The 20,240-nt window shown below is 37.3% G+C and overlaps 1 protein-coding gene across 6 annotated transcripts in view; it reads left to right on the top strand.

The window, feature by feature from the left end:
• The window catches only part of SENP6 (SUMO specific peptidase 6), a 97,362-nt gene that overhangs the window by 54,326 nt on the left and 22,796 nt on the right, over window positions 1-20,240 (top strand). For 5 of the 6 annotated variants that reach the window (XM_079779734.1, XM_079779732.1, XM_079779731.1 and 2 more), the window contains 7 exons: window positions 2,536-2,765; window positions 7,308-7,478; window positions 11,210-11,243; window positions 11,863-12,057; window positions 13,537-13,763; window positions 15,261-15,367; window positions 15,488-15,604. In XM_079779734.1, coding sequence (XP_079635860.1) covers window positions 2,536-2,765; window positions 7,308-7,478; window positions 11,210-11,243; window positions 11,863-12,057; window positions 13,537-13,763; window positions 15,261-15,367; window positions 15,488-15,604 — 1,081 coding nt within the window. The remainder of the gene's footprint in view (window positions 1-2,535; window positions 2,766-7,307; window positions 7,479-11,209; window positions 11,244-11,862; window positions 12,058-13,536; window positions 13,764-15,260; window positions 15,368-15,487; window positions 15,605-20,240) is intronic. The other variant, XM_079779733.1, reaches the window with a different exon arrangement.

The raw sequence follows: 20,240 nt of genomic DNA, 5'->3' as shown, positions 1-20,240 counted from the left end.
TTCATAAAACATAAATTTGTTCCCTTGTGCCAAAAAAGAAAAAGAAAAACTAAGTACTTCTCATGTAAGTATGTGAAAAAAAGTGTTATATTTTAACAACATTTAATCTGTATATATAAAGAGCCAGGGTCCATAACATCTGAAGGCTCAACCTAATACCGGAAATGGTGACCCAGCACTGTCTGCTGAGGGGGCTTCGGATTAGGCCCAGAGAGAGACCTGCAGAGAGAGGCAGGTTCTGATCTGCAGCCTCAGTGGCAGCTGTTTATCAGCCGTTGCCTCTCTATTTCTCTCCATTTGAAGCCGCGCCTCTGTTTCTCTCGGCCTCCGGGGGGCTGCTGATCAGCCCCACCTCTCTGATCAGGCCCAGAGATAGGCCCAGAGACACTGACTGGCATAGAAACTGACCAATCAGAACCAAATCTGAGTGAAGTGCCAGAAGCCAATGGCTGCCTAGGAGGCAGAGCTTTTGACGCTGACTGGCATAGAAACCAACCAATTAGAACCAAGTCTGGGTGAATTGCCAGGAGCCAATGGCTGCCACAGCTATTTGGTGTAATGTGTAAGAAAGCGGTTCCACTTTTTAATGACCGCTTTGGCAGTATAGTGCATATGGCTGGCTATCAGTCCAAATATAGGGATTATGTGTTTTTGTCTGCCAAGAGCATCTCCTGCTGAAAAAGGCTCTTCCCTCCCCATTTAAGCAGTCCTATCCTATATAATTTATCTATACTAATAAAAGGGTAATATGCTAATTAGACCAGGTCAACCCTCCATCTTCTGGACGTCCGACTTCCTTCCAGACAAAGCCATGGTGGTGGAGGCTGAGCCAGAGGCAGTTTGGGGCAATCAGGCCAGCAGGGGGAGGGCAGTTGGGGTGAGATCAGGCCAGCAGGGGAGGGCACTTAGGGACGATCAGGCAGGCAGGTGAGCAGTTAGAAGCCAGCAGTCCCAGATTGCGAGAGGGATGTCCGACCGCTGGTTTAGATCAGGCCTAAACCAGCGGTCAGACATCCCCCAAGGGGTGCCCGATTGGAGAGGGTGCAGACTGGGCTGAGGGAAACCCCCCCCCCAATGCACGAATTTTGTGCACTGGGCCACTAGTATTAATAAAAGCTATCATTTATCAAATACTTATATTCCCTGCTTTGTGGTAAAGATTTATACACTAATTTGTTTAATTTAGTTTTCACAATCATAAATGAGGCAACCTAGGCTTATGGAGATTGAATAAATAATATATAGAAGTCTATGTATTTTTCAACAGATGATTTTTGTATGCTTTTTCTGTGCCAGGCACTTTTTTAGACTTTTTGTCAATAAGCAAGTGCTCATATACTTACTATAGATTGCGTGGTCAAGCAAAAAGTGATTTTTAAGCTAATACTTCTTGCTAAAGTGCAGAGTGCTAGTGGGATTGTGATTCTGACAGAACAAGCTTGTGGGTATTTGAGGAACAGAATAAATAGCTAGTTGGACTGGAGAATAAAGGACGAAAAGTGGAATAGTATAAGAAAGTTGGAGAAGTAGGCAAGGCCCAGATTATGTACATTTATAAACCAGAGTAAGGAGTTAGGATTTGACACAAGTGCAGTGTGGGTGACTTTGAGGAATTATGATATAGGGATGGATTTGGTAAGATGTATATATATAAAAGCCTACATGACCGAACTATCGTATGATTGGTCGCTATGATGCACACTGACCACCTGGAGGCAGACACTCAATGCAGGAGCTGCCCCCTGGTGGTCAGTACGCTCCCACATTGCGACCACTGCTCAGCTTACCAACAGGCACCAGACATGTGGCTCATGGCTGGCTCCCGCAGCCCAGAGAGCACTGCAGAGTAGCAGCGAGCCTACTGAGCGGCGGTGGCAGGAGCAGCGGGGCCGGGATGAGCAGAAGTGGCAGGTGGCATAGGAGAGCTGGTTTTGGCCCGATCTCCACAGACAAATCCATGCACCAAACCACTAGTTTAATAATAAGTATAAGGTATAAGAGTAAATTACCTTCATAATATCTTTTCTTGCCCATGCTCATTTATTCATCAAGATTAATTGAGCATTAGGCATGGTCCAAGTTCTTCCAAGGACCAATTAGGATTTTAGTGATTCCCTATATGAGATAAAATTATGTGGTCACATGAAGCTTCACACATATTTAAAATTCATGCTATTTGTGAACAATTTGTATGCAGATTATACTTTAGCTTTTTGGAACTTTGAAATGGATCTACTGATTAAACATTTAAACATAGGTGAATGTTTCTTTGTGGGTGATGATGATGGATTATAGAATCAATTTCATACTTGTATGTTCTTTTTAAAAAGATGTCAGTTACTATGCTTTATTTTTTTTAATTGTTTTATAAATTTAACTTTTCACCAGATAGAGTGGATTATATCTTCATTTGCTTTTATAAATCTCAGATCTGGAGGCGATCCAAAGCAGATTTGGTATTCCCCATTTTGGTAATATATTTACATTTTTAACTGCCAGAAATGAAGTACATGAAGTATTTAACATTTTTTATAGTCATTTTGTCCAGTGATGATGATGATGACAATGACAGGACTAACAGAAGAGAGAGCATATCTCCTCAACCTGCTGACTCAGCATGTTCTTCCCCAGCACCATCCACTGGAAAAGTAGAAGCAGCACTAAGTGAAAATACCGGTAGAGTAGAGCATGAACTAAGAAGCATTCCAGCAGATTCAGAATTAAATGCAGTTCCGTTGCCAAGAAAAGCAAGAATGAAAGATCAGGTACCTTTTACATTTATTGATATTTATCCAGATTATGTCTCACCTTTGGGAGGAATGGATGTATTTGTTTGGAGGGTAATTTGGCAGTGTTAATAGGAGAAAAAGATAAATTATTCATTAAGTGGGGCTTAAAAGCCACTTGGAAGATTATTTGGAAGAACAATCCATTAAGTCACAGGTTAAAGTGTAAACAATTAAGAAGAAATAATGTCACAGCAGCAAGTAAGTATAAACAAATATATTTGTATAATTTGGGAACAGAGATAAATCATTTTTAACTTGGTTGTATTCAACTACATCATTGTTCTATTATATTTTACTATATAAAATTTTCAAAATATTCAGATGGAAAAGATAAAAATTATGGCAGGCAGTAGACAAACAATAGACCTAGAGAGCAATGTTTGTAATGCAGATGACATATATTATGTTAATATATGTAATAAACTAAGAACTCTGAAAGATTAAAGAAAAAAAGAAAGTGAAAAAAAAGGAATAGACAAAGAAAATTCAGATAATAAACTACCACATGAAAAGTGTAAATTAGTAAGTGAAAAATGACTTTACCATGTTCCCAAATTATACTAGTATCAAGTATACTTACTTATACTTACATGTAGTTGTAACACTAATATTATTTCTTCTTGCTGAATAGATTACACTTGAACCTGCGATTTAATGGATTGTGCTTCCAAATAATCTTTCAAGTGGCATTTTAAGCCCCACTTACTAACCATATTCTAAAAAGACTTTCAAAATAAATACAAAATCAGTTAATATAAACTTCTGCCAAGAATCTGAGGACAAGAGTACTTTTGTAATTTGCTGATGGTAAAGAAAAGTGTTAGGATCTTTGGGGAAAGCAGTGTAAAAATATCTATTGAAACATTTTAAATGTGTATGGAATGACCAAATAATTTATTCCCTAGACTCAATGTCAAAGGAATCCTCCTCTCCAGTACATAAGAATGTATGTATAAAAATGATTGTTGGCATATAACTGCATACAAAATCATTGCCCATTAATATGGAAATGGATGAAAAATTTATGGTATATCCACCTCATGGACTATTGTGCAGCCACTGACCAAAAAAAATTCAAACTATATTAATGACTTAAGTTTTCTACATGGTACTGTTAAATGGGAATACCAAGATGCAGAAATATGTGCATATTTTCTTATTTTTGTAAAGAACTTTTAAAAAAGATTTTTTAAAACCTGTAAAAAAAATTATATATGGGGCCCTGGTTTGAAGTGTGTTCCTATACACCAAAAATATTGTAGGTTCGATCCCCAGTTGGTCAGAATGTTGGGGCAGGTTTTGAACAGTTGATCAATGTTTCTCTGTCTTTTTCCTCTCTCTCTTTCTCTCTCTCTCTAAACAATTTTTTTAAAAAATCAAAATATATCCTTGGGTAAGGATGAAAAAAAGTTAGACATTGGTTTATATATACATGTCAGGGATTATAGGAATATAGATAAAAATATGGGAACATACATATTTGGTTGTTAAGATGGAAACCATAAGGAATTAAAATAAAAAGCAATTATAAAGATAAAAGAAAAAATAGGGATTAATATTTTTAATATCTTGAAAGATGACTTTCCAAATGTGTCTGCACAAGCAATAATAGCAAATGAAGTGATGAATATATTTGAGTAAATATATTCATGAAATATATGAAATACAGAACAGTGTAGCAAAACATCATAAACATAATTTGATAGGTAAATGCAAATAAAGAAAAAATAGGGAACTGTGACAGTATGAGTTGGTCCTTTATATATTTTTAATTTCTTAAAAATCAAGAAATAGAAACTATAGAAAAATGACTAATGGAAACGAATAGAGTTCAAACTAGTAGTAAAGTATTGAAAATGAAATTAAAGCAATATATTTTGTTAACTGTCAGTGCTAAAAAACTTTTCACGTATAATAGTATCTCATTTTGGTTAGTATTTGGAGGAATGGAGTATTGAGTATGTAAACTGGTAAAATAATTGCTGGAAGGCAATTTGGCAAAAATCATATATATCTGGATTTAGCTGTGAAAATACTTATTGGAGAATAATGTGTCGTGCAAAAAGTCCAGAAAGAACTCAGATGTCAGCATAGGAGAATTAATTCAATAAATAATGGATTTCCATGTGATAGAATTTGTGGGCGAGCAGTTTTCAACTGGCACATTGAACAATTAGGGTTCCTCATAGATATTTTAGAGGCTCCTTGGAAGAGTATGGACTACCCTAGTTCTAGACTTAGTCTCTACTATGGATTCAGCTGGAGCAGTTCTTAAATTATTTATCTACTTACTAGAGGCCAGTTGCATGAAATTTGTGCATGGGAGGGGGAGTGTCCCTCAGCCTGGCCTGCATCCTCTCCAATCTGGGACCCCTTGGGGGATGTCCAACTGCTGGCAGTCAGACATCCCTCTCACAATCCGGTACTGCTGGCTCCTGACCGCTTGCCTGCCTGATTGCCCCTAACTGCTTCTGCCTGCCAGCCTGATCGACCCCTAACCGCTTCCCTGCCGGCTTGGTCGCCCCTAATTGCCCTCTCCTGCCGGCCTGATCACTCCCAACTGCCATCCCCTGCTTGCCTATTCTCCCCCAGTTGTCCTCCCCTGCTGGCCTGATCACCCACGACTGCCCTCCCCTGCTGGCCATCTTATGGTGGCCATCTTGTGGCAACGTCATGCATGACGCCACCTAGGCTTTTATTATATAGGATTATTGAGCTAATAATTCGTTTGAAGAAAGAATTCTAAAGCTAAAAAGAGTTTTAAAATCCATATGATAGGTTTTTATTAATATGTGGGAAAATAGGATAAATCTGCTAGTAAGCCTGAAAGAGCAGCTTACAGGAACAAATGTGCTTACAGGAACAAAAATTAAAACACATTTTGTTTTAATTTTTTTTTTTCTGTGACATAGATCACAGAAATGGCTCTATAGGTATAATGAGAATAGTGCTTACCTCTATGCATTGGTCATTTTTCTTTTTTTACCAGGATGATGTTTTATTCTTATGTTGATAATAAAGTTTTTAACATAATTTTAATTTCTTTAAATTTAAATTATACTTATACTAGAGGCCCAGTGCATAAATTCATGAATGGGTGGGGCCTCTCTGGGTGGCCTGCAGAGATTGGGCTGAAACCCGCAGTCCAACACTGCCTGCAGCTCCTACCTGCTGCTCCTGTTCATTTTGGTTCCACTGTGTCTGCCGTGGGCTCGCGCACAATCAGTCCCAATCAGGAGAGTCTTGCACTGCCGCAGCAGCACTCACCATCCCTGAGCCCTGCGTCTGGCGCCCTCTCGAGGAGAGTGGCCTGTGGGATCGGGCTGAAACCAGCTCTCCGACATTCCCCGAGGGGTCCTGGATTGCGAGAGGGCTTAAGCCAGGCCAAGGGACCCCACTGGTGCATGATCGGGCCCGGGAGAGACCGCAGGAGGGCTCCAGGGCGTGTCTGGCCCATCTCGCTCAGTCCCAATCAGCTGGACCCCAGCAGCAAGCTAACCTACCAGTTGGCGCGTCTGCCCCTTGGTGGTCAGTGCACATCATAGTGAGCGGTTAAGTGGCCTTAGCATATCATTAGCATATTACGCTTTGATTGGTTGAAAAGTGAACTGGTCACCAGACGACCAGACGCTTAGCATATTAGATTTTTATTATATAGGGAAAATATTTTATGCCCTGGCTGATGTCACTCAGTGGTTAGAGAGTTGGCCTGAGCACTGAAGGTCTCAGGTTCAATTTCTGGTCAAGAGCACATGCCTGGGTTGTGGGTTTGCTCCCCACCCCAGGGCGCATGCCAGAGGCAACCAGTTGCTGTGTCTCACATCAGTGTTTCTCTCTCTTCTCTTGCTCTCTCCCCCCTTTTCTCCTTCCCTTCCTCCCTTCCACTCTCTGAAAAAGCAATGGGAAAAATATCCTCAGGTGAGGATTAACCAATATGTATATGTATTTAATATGTGTATCAACTAGTTTTTAAAGTTTAATATATAAAGAAGCATCTTTTATTAATGCAGATAGCTATACCCTTAAATCACCTGTTTTCTAAATTGTTGCTTTAACCCCTGGTTCTACAACCACTACTACTGTTACTAGCTAATTTATCTAGTATTTTACTGTGCATGAAGCACTGTGCTAAGCTGTTTATAGGCATTAGCTCATTTGAGTAAATACTCTTACTCTTCATATTTTACAATTTAAGAAACAAAAATTTACGGAGTTACTAAGTTCACAAAATCAGATTAAAAGATGTGTAACTGATTTGAAACCAAGCAGTCTTCCCAGAATACCATTTTTCACTGCTGTGCTATTATTTTAATTTAAAGTAATAACTAGATAAAGTATATAACATACAAGAGTTTATTATTATATAAAATCAAGAAATTACTTCATCTGACACCACTGAAGTAACTTAATCTTATGTTTTGATAATTACATTTCTCATATTGGGTCTTCTGCATATATATACTTATTTCAAAGCCTTGTTTTAGTACTTTATTAAGTGAAAATTTTTTTCTTTTTCAGTTTGGTAATTCTATTATCAACACACCTCTGAAACGTCGCAAGGTGATTGCTCAAGAAACTTTAGTTGATCCTGTATCTTTAAACTGCCCAACTTCCTATGGCAGTGTCATTTTAAACTGTCGAAGTATACGAGTAGGGACACTCTTTCGGCTATTAGTAGAACCTGTAATTGTAAGTACATTCTTCTGCGTTCATTGTACCAATTATAAGATTCATAATTCTGTGGCTAAGGCTAATAAGTAATACTTTAAAATATTTAATTTAATAGAATATTAAATTATTTTTATATTTATTTAATAGTATATAAACAATCCTATCTAATAAAAGAGTAATAGCCATCACTCCAACACACAAGATGGCTGCCCCCATGTGGACACAAGATGTCCACCACAAGGTGACCAGCAGGGGAGGGCAGTTGGGAGGGACCAGGCCTGCAAGGGAGGGCAATTGGGGGCGATCAAGCCTGCAGGGGAGGGCAGTTAGGGGTGACCAGGCTGGCAAAGGAGGGAATTTGGGGGTGACCGGGCCTGCAAGGAAGGGCAGTTGCGGGGGGGGGGGGTCCCAGGCCTGCAGGGGAGAGCAGTTGGGGGGACCAGGCCTGCAGGGGAGGGCAGTTAGGGACAATCAGGCTGGCAGGGGAGTGGTTAGGGAGTGATCAGGCTGGCAGGCAGAAGCTGTTAAGGGCAATCAGGAAGGCAGGCAGGTGAGCAGTTGGGAGCCAGTAGTCCTGGATTGTGAGAGGGATGGCTGACTGCCCATTTAGACCCGATCCCTTGAGGGGTCCCAGATTGGAGGCTGGGCTGAGGGACACACACACACACACACACACACACACACACACACACACACCCGTGCATGAATTTCGTGCACCGGGCCTCTAGTTATAAATAAGTTCTCACATTAAAATCAGTAAAAACTTTTTTATTATTCATTGTTCATGGTAGTGACATATTCATTGTGGGAAGATACTTAGTAATTTAACTGAGTTAAAACTTTCCACTTCTTACTTTTTAAAAATATATATTTTTATTGATTTCAAAGAGGAAGGGAGAGTGGGAGAGAGATAGAAACATCAATGATGAGAGAGAATCATTGATTGTCTGCCTCCTGCATGTCCCCTACTGGGGACCTAGCCTGCAACCCAGGCATGTGTCCTTGACTGGAATCGAACCTGGGACCCTTGAGTCCGCAGGCTGACGCTCTATCCACTGAGCCAAACCGGTTTCGGCTAGTCCTTTTATTTTTATCTGTCATACGAGTTTTCTTATTATTTTACTGCTACCAATCCAATTCAAATTTTCATTTTCTGTTTGAAAATTTAATGTAATCTCCTTAACTAGCCTTCTTAGTCATCATTTTTTTTTCTTCTCTAATATGCTCTATATATTGTTGGACAATTGATCTTCCTTTAGCACTGCACTGTTTTGTAAGCCTTTATAATTCCTTAACTTGGTGTGCTTGGCTATCCATTTCTAACCTTTTAAACTCTGTCTTGTATTCTTCTTTATACAAGAGTAATACCTTTAAGAAAACACATTGTATTAGGAAATTGAAAAGGTTGCTTTATTATTAAGTCAATTATGGTAAATAATAGCTATTTATTTTCTAGGATTCATGATTCTAGAACAAATACGATCAATAGGGGGAAATCTTTATAGGTTAAGTTTATAGGAGAAAATGAAATGTGGACCTGATTTCTTATGCAAGAAAAGTCATATGGGAAAAGAGCAATTTTTTTCCCCATCAAAAAACTCTAGCTTCTCATGATTTAAAAACTAGAATGGTCTGAAGTACTCCAGAGATCTAAAGCAAATTATATATAGACTATTTATTATTGCCCAGCAATATTGTTATATAGCAGGGTTTTCAGGGATTTATGAAGCTTCTATTTTGTTTCAAGCCTTCATGGTACAGATGATCTTCTATGGTACTGTCAGATCATAAAAATGTTATACTATGTCTTATATATCAGAAATTTCCAGGAATATCTTGTAGGTTTTATGTCTTTCCCCTCACATTATTCAGAGCACAATTATTTAGAACTCCTTGGTATGATAATTAAGGCTGATAATTTAGCCATTTAGTTGAAAGTTACAAAGTCTCAAGGCTATCTAGCAAGAATGACATCAAAATTTGAATGAACTTTTTACATGAAAGTTACAGATTAATATGTATATGATCTACTGAAGAAAAACTGAATTTAGTTTAAAAAAGAAAAGGCAGTGTGTATAATAAAATAGGGTTTTTTTAATCTTAAAATGCTAAATGAAATATTTCAGCTAAAAAGTAGTTGTGCTTATGATATGGAAATTTTCCATCTGTTATTAATCTTCCTTGTACCATGGGATTTAGCCAAAGAACATTTTTGATAGGGTATAGTGGATCTGTAATTTCTTCAGATTGTGTGTTAAAAGATGATTTGACATTTTCTTTCTGTACATAACTTCCTTTATGTTTTGCACTGAAACGATATATCTGCCATGTCATTATTTAATCTAAGAAACAGATTTTAAGTATTTTACAGTGGAAAGATTTGACACACTGACTTCAACAAGTGATTAAGCTTCTATCAATAGTGGGGCTGGCTGACATCATGTGCCTTCAATGTGGTGCAGTCCCAGGGTGTTGTACATTTTTTAGAACCTAGCTTGGATTTTTCAAAGGCTATGTTATAAAAAGCAGAGGGAGGTTTCTCTCTGTTATAGACAGTAGTAAACAAAAGAGAGACTAATGTAACATTGCCATGACAGAATCATCAGTTGGGGGAAAATTAAGGCAAATATAAAGGACAATTTTGAGCAGTTGGGGAAATTTGAGTATGAATTGTATGTTGAATGAACTTAATTTTTATTTTCTTAGATGTTGTAGTAATGAACCTGCCTTTATACTGGTTTAGCAAAAGGGAAATGACTGTGTGTGTGTGTGTGTGTGTGTGTGTGTATCTATATATATATATATAAAAGCCTAAGCGACTGAATGACCGGTCAACCGGTCGCTATGATGTGAACTGACCACCAGGGGGCAGATGCTCAATGCAGGAGCTGCCCCCTGGTGGTCTGTGCACTCGCTCAGCCAACCTCCCACGGCTGGCCAACATCCCACAGCCCCTTACCCCGGCCAGCCAACATTTGCCGCCCCTCCCCCGCCAGCCAACCTCTCATGGCCCCAATCAGCCCCAATCACCAGCCAGGCTGAGGGACCCCACCTGTACACAAAATTCGAGCACCAGGTTTCTAGTATATACATAAAGAATGATTAAGTGTAGGAAGATATTAACAGTTAGTGAATCTGGGTATAAGTATTCAGGTATTTATTGTAATACTAGAGGGGGGATCACCTCATCCCGGCCTGATCCCTCTTGCAGACTGGGATCCCTCTCGCATTCTGGGACCCCTCGCTCCTTATCACCTGCCTGCAGCGGAGGTGGGGAGAGGCTCCTGCCACTGCCATTGCACTTGCCAGCCATGAGCCCGGCTTCTGGCTGAGTGGCACTTTCCCTGTGGGAATGCACTGACCACCAGGGGGTCAGCTCCTGTATTGAGCATCTGCCCCCTGGTGGTCAGTGTGCGTAGTGACCTGTCATTCCACCGGTCGTTCCACCATTCTGTCGATTTGCATATTAGGGTTTTATTATATAGGATTTTCTCAATTTCTCTTCGAAATTACAAAAAGTAAGTCAATAGTATAAGAATATTCTCAGTATTTGAATCAGAAAGGTGAAGGCTACCTTTCTGAGAGGTAATTTGGAAGTGGGAGGTTATCTTGTTTTATATTTAAGCACATGGTAGATGATTCATTTCTTCTGCCCTCTGTAATCTAAGTGCCAAATAATATGTCATTTGGGGTGTTTGTAGCAAAATCCTCATAAATCAGATTGGCATTAATTTGTTTTATTTTTTTAGTTTTGTTTAGATTTTATCAAGATACCACTAGAAGGTAAGCTATAATATGTCTTTTTGCTAACTTAAATTTTGTTTACACTAAAACACTTTACAGGAATGAAAGATTAAATTATATATACATGATTAGTTATTAGATATTTCTTAACACATTGCGGACGAATCATGAGAATTCTCGCTTCATACTACACAGTGTTTTACAAAGTATCATACTTTAAAAAGATATTAGCTTGTAAGAACATGTAATAAATAACTTCAAAATGCAATGAGTATTTAATTTTAAAGCGTGCCTTTAACATTTATGTAAAACATTTTTTGTACTCTTTCAATAGAAACTTATCTGGCCACTGGGTAAAGCTAGCAATAAAACTACTGGTCCGCGATGTGTTAATAATGTAATTTCATTCTGTAACATCACAAAAATCTATGTTTAATTGTAAGTATACTTCATTAGAACCCCCTTTTGGAAAAATAATGCAGAGGCTTCTTTAAGATAGTAATAAAGATTTTTCTTCATTTCCCACTAGAAGTTGCTATTTACAGAGCATAATAAATGTGTTTTACTTTAAACTTGTATTTTCTCACACTCTTCTTCATTTATGAATTTGCTGTTTTAAGAATTGATTCATTTTCCATTTCCATTTGTTTTTCTCCAGAAGCAGAAGCTGATCCAGTAGGCTTTTCTTTAAATACCTCTGATCTAACTAAATGTGAATGGTGTAATGTTCGTAAATTACCAGTAGTATTTCTTCAGACGATACCACCAGTTTATGAGAAGCTGAGCATGCTGATGCAAATGAGTATGGATGATAAAGTTTGGACTCATTGTAAAAGAATGCATAAGTTAACAAGTAAGTTATGTAGATTGGATTATAATAAGTACAATTCATTGACTAGCAGAATGTGAGTATGCTTTGATAGATCCTTTACATGTATATTATATTATATTATATTATATTATATTATATTATATTATATTATATTATATTATATTATATTATATTATATTAGAGGCCCAGTGTAGAAATTCATGCACTGGTAGGGTTCTTAGCGGCTGCTGGCTGCCAGCCAAGTACTCCCTCCCTTCCCCTGGCTGTCTGCCACGTCCCCTGGTCAAACTCCCAGATAAACTCCCAGTCGAGGGGACAATTTGCATATTACGCTTTTATAACATAGGATTATATTATATTTATTAGGAGCCCTGCGCACAATTCAAAATCCTGCGGCACTCCCCAGGCCCACAGCAGCCACTGCCGGTCCGGCCCTTCCTTCCTCTCCGGCTCTTGAAGCAGCCACGACTGCTACTGATCAGGCCCTGCCCCTGCTGCCTTGCCCCCAAAGCTGCACGCGCAACCTCCTGTCCATTCAACCCATGATGGCGTCCCAGTTAATTAGCATATTTCTCTATTTTTTTTAAATATATAATCTATCTATAGATAGATTATATTCCTTACAAGAACCTTGTAGGATAGATATTACTTTACCCTTTTATAGATGAGGAAAAGCCCACATGAAGTGGAAGTTCTAATGATAAAACACAGGTTTGCTCATTGATAAAGTTTTTGAAATGGTTAAAATTCAAAGGTCTGTACTCTTTGACCTTGTATTATCTGAGTAAAATGATTTTTTAAAAATTTTTTTCAATTAAAGTTTACTTTCAATATTATTTTGTACTGGTTTCAGGTGTACAGCATAGTCCTTAGATAAAATGAACTTTTTAAAATGCACTGATAGGTACTAAGTACAATCATATAAATCAGGAATCCTTGAAACTTAGCCTGAATTGGAAGTTTGCAAGTTCGTGGAATGTATCTTCAATCTCTATAATAATTGATATGGTTCTGATGTTTATGGCAGAGCATGAATATTTGTAAAATAAATACTTTCAACAGAAATTGCTGCTTCAGCTTAAGAGTTTGCACATTAGTGAATCGCAGTTTTTACAGTTAAATTCTCTAGCTCACTTGGAAATTTCTTATTTGTGTTTGATAAAATTTTTAATTTATACATATGTAAAACTATAAATATATTTTGATCCTATTAAATGAAGCAAATTAGTTATACCCACGAATAGATTTGTTCTTGAGCTACTGCTAGAGTAATGTGTTCTGATTCCTTTCTCTTAATAATCTAGGTGACATTGTCAGGTAATACTGTCACTGATCTTCATTTTATATTTATTGTATATACATTGCCAAATATTGTTTTGAACATTGATACGGGGATTTCTGGTGATGTTCTTGGAATAACTAGTTGTTACTCTTTTTCTAATAACTTCTTATATACTTATTTTTTTCTTTAAACTTATAGTTATATTGATTTCTTTTCAGATTTGGAAGAACAGTATATAATTTTAATTTTTCAAAATGCCCTTGATGCTCAAGCAAATACGGTATTTGAAAGTATTGTTACTGAAATTGGTATAAAGAATAATGTATCCAATTTTTTTGCGAAAATTCCCTTTGAAGAAGCTAATAGTAGACTTGTTGCCTGTACAAGAACCTATGAAGAGAGGATCAAAGGAAGTTGTGTTCAAAAAGAAAACAAAATTAAAAATGTAATTATGCTTTTTGATTTTTAAATAATCTTAAATAACATATAGCTTTAAGGGGAAATACATTTTATTATACTATTCATTTCAGAGTTAGATTTTTAAAATTCCATCTCAGAATTATTTGCTTTTATATGCGATTTGTAAACTATCTTGTGTCGAAATATAATGGTGAATAGGTGACTTTGTGACAAAAATAGTATTTGATACAGGTCTAAGAAGCATTTTTAGCTCCTTTCTATACTCTATTCTTTTTTAAAAATATATATATTTTTATTGATTTTATTGAGAGAGGAAGGGAGAGAGAGAAATATATTTTAACTGCCTCCTGCACGTTCCCCGCTGGGGATCGAGCCTGCAACTTGGGCAATTGCCCTGACCAGTAATCAAACTGGTGACCTTTCAATGCATGCGTCAGTGCTCAACCAGTGAGCCACACAGGCTGGGCTCCATACTCTATTCTTTTTTTACTTTTCATATTTTTTTACTCTCTTTTTTTTTTTTTTTCTCTTTCAACATACATATACATTACTGCTATATTCCAGTCTGTTATTACCCTGCTGGTTTCCACTGATGCCATGGGCTTCAATAAAAATAAAGGAGTTTTGGTTCCTGATGTATACTTATATGTAACATGTACATACATGGTTGAAAACTTGGGAAATGAAGAATACCTACCATCCTGACTCTCAACATATATATCCAGTTCTAGAATAAGTAATATAGTAGGTAACTCTGAAGACACCTGAATCAAAGGCAGTATTGTAACACACAGTATAGTGTTAAATAATATAAATATAACTTAAATACTTTAAATTTGTCCCTTACCACAGCAACTGAATTTTACTGACTTAATTTATTGGGAACACAAAAATCTTTCAACCTGGCTATACACTTGGAGATAGGGCTATCCAAGGCACAATCTTAGTGAAGTTGACAAGGCCTCACCATAGAAGTTGAGGAAAAGAACAGAATAAGAAAAGGGGAATCATTCTCCTTCTTTTGAAAAATTGTCTGCAGAAGATAGTTCTGGAGGAAAATAGAACAGCTAGAGCAATGAAGTAGCTGGGATGGGCTCAAATTTCAGTGGAAGGCTCTTCCTTTAACTCCTTGACTCTGGAGAACTGAAGCTCATTGTACTATGTTTCCTCAGCCTCTGCTCCATTTCCTATGGATTGCTTAGCCTTCCCTACTAGAAGAAAAATATACTATATCTGTTCTTTGGATTTTAGTAACATAATCTAATTTAATATGGGTATAGAGATTTCAGACAAGATACCAGAGACCATTGTTTCAAAAATTCAAGAGTATCAGTGTACCAGAAATAATAAATAAATAAGTGAACCCTTGTTTTTTCCTGTTTCTTTTTTAAAAACCATGCATTCTTTTTAGATTCATATTTTTAATCCTTTTTAATTAAAAAAATTCTTGCCTTGTGCTTGCTCTTTATATTGAAAATTTTCCCAATTGACTTTGAATTGATCATTTAATTTCCTTTTCCAGGTGCCCCTGGAATCTAGAGTACAACTTAGAAGCAAACAATTTCAGTTTTTTGATGATGAGGAAGAAACTGGAGAGAGTCACACCATCTTTATGGGTCCTGTGGAAAAGTGAGAGAATTCCTTCACATTTACAACACTCTTAAATTTCTTCTCTGTTTTATTGCATTTCAGTTATATACACACACACAAATATTTGATAATCTACTTTTTAAAAAATTTTTGTTACAGGTTGATAGTATATCCACCACCTCCAGCTAAGGGAGGCATCTCCGTTACTAATGAGGACCTGCACTGTCTAAGTGAAGGAGAATTTTTAAATGATGTTATTATAGACTTTTATTTGAAGTAAGTTAACTTTCTGCTAACCTTTTAGCAACTCTTTAGCATTCTATAATGTGTATCTTTGTTTTCTGAGTCAAAACTATTTGGGTTTTGAATGCCATCATTGCCATTTAGTGTGGGAAGTTAATGTCTCTACCTGTGGTTCCTCATTTTAAAAATTATATCTAATAAGGTTGTAAGGATTAAATAAGATAATACATGTTAAGCACTAGGAAAAATACCTGGCACATGCAAAGTGTTTTTAAATGACAGCTTATTATGTTGTTATTTTTGTAGTGTTTTAAGCCTTTAAAAATTGTTACTACCCTAGGGTAGGTACTAATTTTTTGAGCAAGCACAAAAGTATGATCTCACTCATTTCCTTCAGTAAATGTCCAAGTGCCAGCTTATATACCAAGTACTGTGTTAGAAGTTTATTATCGTAGGGAACACAAATACGGGATTGAAGTAATAATAGAAGACAAAGTAGAAAAAAGAATGTTTCATTCTCTTCAGAGATTGGGAAATATGAGGGACCAAGGAGCTTCCCTGGAAGAGCTTACATCATGACCCAATATACACATGCATATACATGTATGTGCAGTGTGTTTATACATGTATAAGTTTGTATGTGTTTACTGGTTTGTGATATAAAATGGTGTGTATATGAAACAAAACAACTTAAATATCAGTGTGCTTAGAGCTTTACAATACTTTCTAGTTTATTCAAATTATTTCATAAAACAAAACAATTTTTAGAAATCTGATTATTAAAAGCTGCTGAATGATTCTATAGCCTACTAATAGTTGCAGTCCACATTGTTATAACAAGTGATAAGTATTGATGAGAGAAGTCATGTAAGTGTGTTTTCTTAATATCATTTTGATAAGCATTTTTATTATGGAAGTCTAGATGAGAAATGATTTAAAGAAATTTAATTAGAGTGATCTAAGAAGCCTAATTAGGTCATTTTTGTTTGAGGGAAAAGGAAATAATAAAATGTTTTAAGAGGTAGAGTTGTTTAGCAGGACTCCAAGCCTGATTGAATGGTTATTCTGAAGGATAAAAATGGGTTTCAAATAACTCCTAGTTTTCTGACTACAGAGACCTGCTAAATGATTTTGCCACTAACTGAAGCAGTGAATTCAGAAGCAGAATAGGTTTGGGTAGGCTGGGGGGCGGAGGGGGAAATATCCCTTTTAGATGTCTGATACAGCAAAAGGAGAGTGCCAATAAACGGTTGAATATATGGTTCTGGATGTCATTTGAGTTCTGGCTGGACATACAGTTAGGAGGCTTTACTTTTTACAAGTAGTAATTTAATTAGGAAAATTGATCAAGCCCTGGCTTATTTGGTTCAGTGGATAGAGCGTTGCTGTGGACTGAAGGGTCCCAGTTCAACTCCGGTCAAGGGCACATGCCTGGGTTGAGGGCTCATTCCCCAATAGGGGGCATGCAGGAGGCAGCCAACCAATGATTCTCTCTCATAATTGATGTTTCTATCTCTCCCTCTCCCTTCCTCTCAGAAATCAATAAAAAATATATTTGAAATAAATAAATAGAAAAGAAAACTGATCAAATTATTTAGGTAGGGATTAAAAAATGAGAAAAGGCTATAAGGACAGAACCTGGACAACAGAGTTAGATAGACAGGGAAGATAGAGGCTCCCGTGAATAAATTCTGAAGGTATTTGAGAGGTAAGAAGAAAAATCCAGAGAGTATGATATAAAATTGAAGGGAGGTAAACTCTTTAGAGCTGGATACATTTAGTGGTATCAGCAGAGGTCAAGGCAGATAAAGGCTAAGAACAACTTTAAGGTCACAGTTACCCTAAGCTAATTAGGGTCCAGTATACATCCAGACTTCACCCTAGTCCATAGGGAGGGCCAGGGGGATAATGAGGTACTCCTCCCCATCCACTGGAAGCCTTCCACCCCCATCCAACAGTAACATGGAGCCCTTCCACATTAATGATGGCCTAGTGGAGAACCTAAACCTCCACCCCACCTGGGAGTAATGAGTTGGTGCCTATTTCAAACACTAGAGTGTGGTGCCAGGGAAAGCCTGCTAAAACACAAGAATTAAATGAGATCCAGAGTCTTACAACACTCAAATGTCCAGATTTTAAAATTATTTGTCTCACCAAGAACCAGAAAGATTTTAAACTAAATGAGAAAGAACAGCCAATAGATAGTCAACACCGAGATTACACAGATATTAGAATTATCTGACAAATATTTTAAAGCACCCGTCATATAATTTTTAATGAACTATTATGAACACATGTGAAACTTTGTAGAGTGGAATAAACACAGGCCAAGTGTGTCTTATCTACAAAAAAACTCCAAAGATAATTACGTGTGTGTGTGTGTGTGTGTGTGTGTGTGTGTGTGTATGAAAAGGATGGAAGAAGAGCATGCAGATATTAATAGAGAGCAGGAGTTACTCTGTTAACATCATATAAAGTAAACTTCCGAGCAAAGACAATTAGTTAATTACCAGGAATATAGCAGGACATTAAATAGTGATAAATGAGTGAATCCATCAAGAAGACCTAGCTGTCCCTGACCAGTTCGGTTCTGGTCAAGGGCATGTACTTGGGTTGCGTGCATATCCCCAGTAGGGAGTGTGCAGGAGGCAGCTGATCGATGTTTCTCTCACTCTCATCGATGTTTCTAACTCTCTATCCCTCTCCTTTCCTCTCTAAAAAAAATCAATAAAATATATTAAAAAAAGGAGAAGAAGACCTTGCTGTACTTATTGGGCATGTGCCATAAAACAGAGCTACAAAATATGTGAAGCAAAAACTGATAGATCTAAAACTGGTTGGGGAACTTTTTTCTGCCAAGGGCCATTTAGATACTTATAACATAATTCAAGGGCCATACAAAATATCAAGTTAAAAATTAACCTCCTATATTTGGTCAAACATTTAATTAACTCATCCATAATGCCTTGGCAGGACCAGACCAAATGATTTCATGGGCCTTACACGGCCTATAGGCTGGACATTTCTCACCCCTGATCTAAAAGGAGAAAGGGAAAAATTCACAAATATAGCTGGAGACTTGAATTCCCCTCTCTCAACAATTTGATAGGACAACTAAACAAAATCAACAAGGATACAGAAGAATGCAACACTAGTAGGCTTTACCTAACATTAGGGGGTAATATTATACTCCAATTTATATTAACTATACCCCCCCATTATCAAAGATATTATTTTTTCTTTTGAAGAGTTGATGGTAATGGAATATGTTTCAGTAAATTATAAGTGTGTTACAGATTTGCTGACAAGAGAAACTGCCCTAGATTTTAAATGCCTAATTTTGCAGATGTAGATCCCTTTGAGATTAAACAGTCATTCAATGACAAGTTCAGACAAAGCTCTTAAGCAAAATCAAAAGATGTTATCTCATACCAATATCCAATAAGCATATGAAAAGATCCTTGACATTATTAGTCATCAAAGAAAATTCAAAACCAAAATGAGATGTCGCCTCACACCCATTAGGGTGGCAACTAAAAAAAAAAAACCACTCAAAAAAACTAACAAAAATAATGTGGACAAATGGCACCCTGTGTACTGTTGGTAGGAGTGTAAAATGTTACAGCCAATATAGAAAACTGTATGGTGGTTCCTCAAAAAATTATAAATAGAACTGTCAAGTGATCTAACAATCCCATTTCGTGTGTATATCCAAAAGAATTAAGAGTAATGTTGCAAAGAGATTTTTGCACACCCAAAGCACTATTCATAATAGTCAAGAGGTGGAAACAACCCAAACTGTCCATTGATGGATGGGTGATAAACAAAAGGTGGCTCAGTTGGTTGGAGCGTTGTCCCGTACACCAAAAGGTTGTGGGTTTGATTCCCACTCGGCACATACCTGGATTGTGGGTTAGATACTGGTCAAGGTGCGTACAGGAGGCAGCCAATCAATGTTCTTCACATCGATGTTTCTCTCTCTCGCGCGCGCGCTCTCTCTCTCTCTCTCTCTCTCTCTCTCTCTCTCTCTCTCTCTCTCACACACACACACACACACACACACACACACAAAATAACAATACATATCCTCAGGTGAGGGTTTAAAAAAAAAAAGGAAACCTGTCACATGCTACAACACGGGTGAATCTGGAAGACATTATGGAATGTGAAATAAGCCAGTCACAAAAAGACAAGTACTATATATTTCCACTTAGATAATTTGTCGTCAAATTCATAGAACATTAAAGTAAAAATGGTGGTTACCTGGAGCAAAGAATTGTTATTTATTGAATATAGAGTTTCAGTTTGCAAGTTAAAAAAGATCTGTTTTACAACAATACTGAACACCACTGAACTGTACACTTAAAAATGGTTAAGATTGCACATTTTATGTATTTTTCCATAATTAAAAATATGTTCTTTTTTTTCTTTTTTCTTTATTGATTAAGGTATTACATATGTGTCCTTATCCCCCCATTGCCCCCCCCATTCAAGCCCTCCCCCCCCCCCCATGTCTGTGTCCATTGGTTAGGCTTATATGCATGCATACAAGTCCTTTGGTTGATCTCTCTCCCTTACTCCCACCCTCCCCTACCTTCCCTCTGAGGTTTGAGCGTCTGATGCTTCTTTGTCTGGATCTGTTTTTGTTCATCCGTTTATGTTGTTCATT

The sequence above is a fragment of the Cnephaeus nilssonii genome, assembly GCF_951640355.1.
Source record: "Cnephaeus nilssonii genome assembly, chromosome: 9".
Lineage (NCBI taxonomy): Eukaryota > Metazoa > Chordata > Mammalia > Chiroptera > Vespertilionidae > Cnephaeus > Cnephaeus nilssonii.
This window is presented reverse-complemented; position numbering and strand designations above follow the sequence as displayed.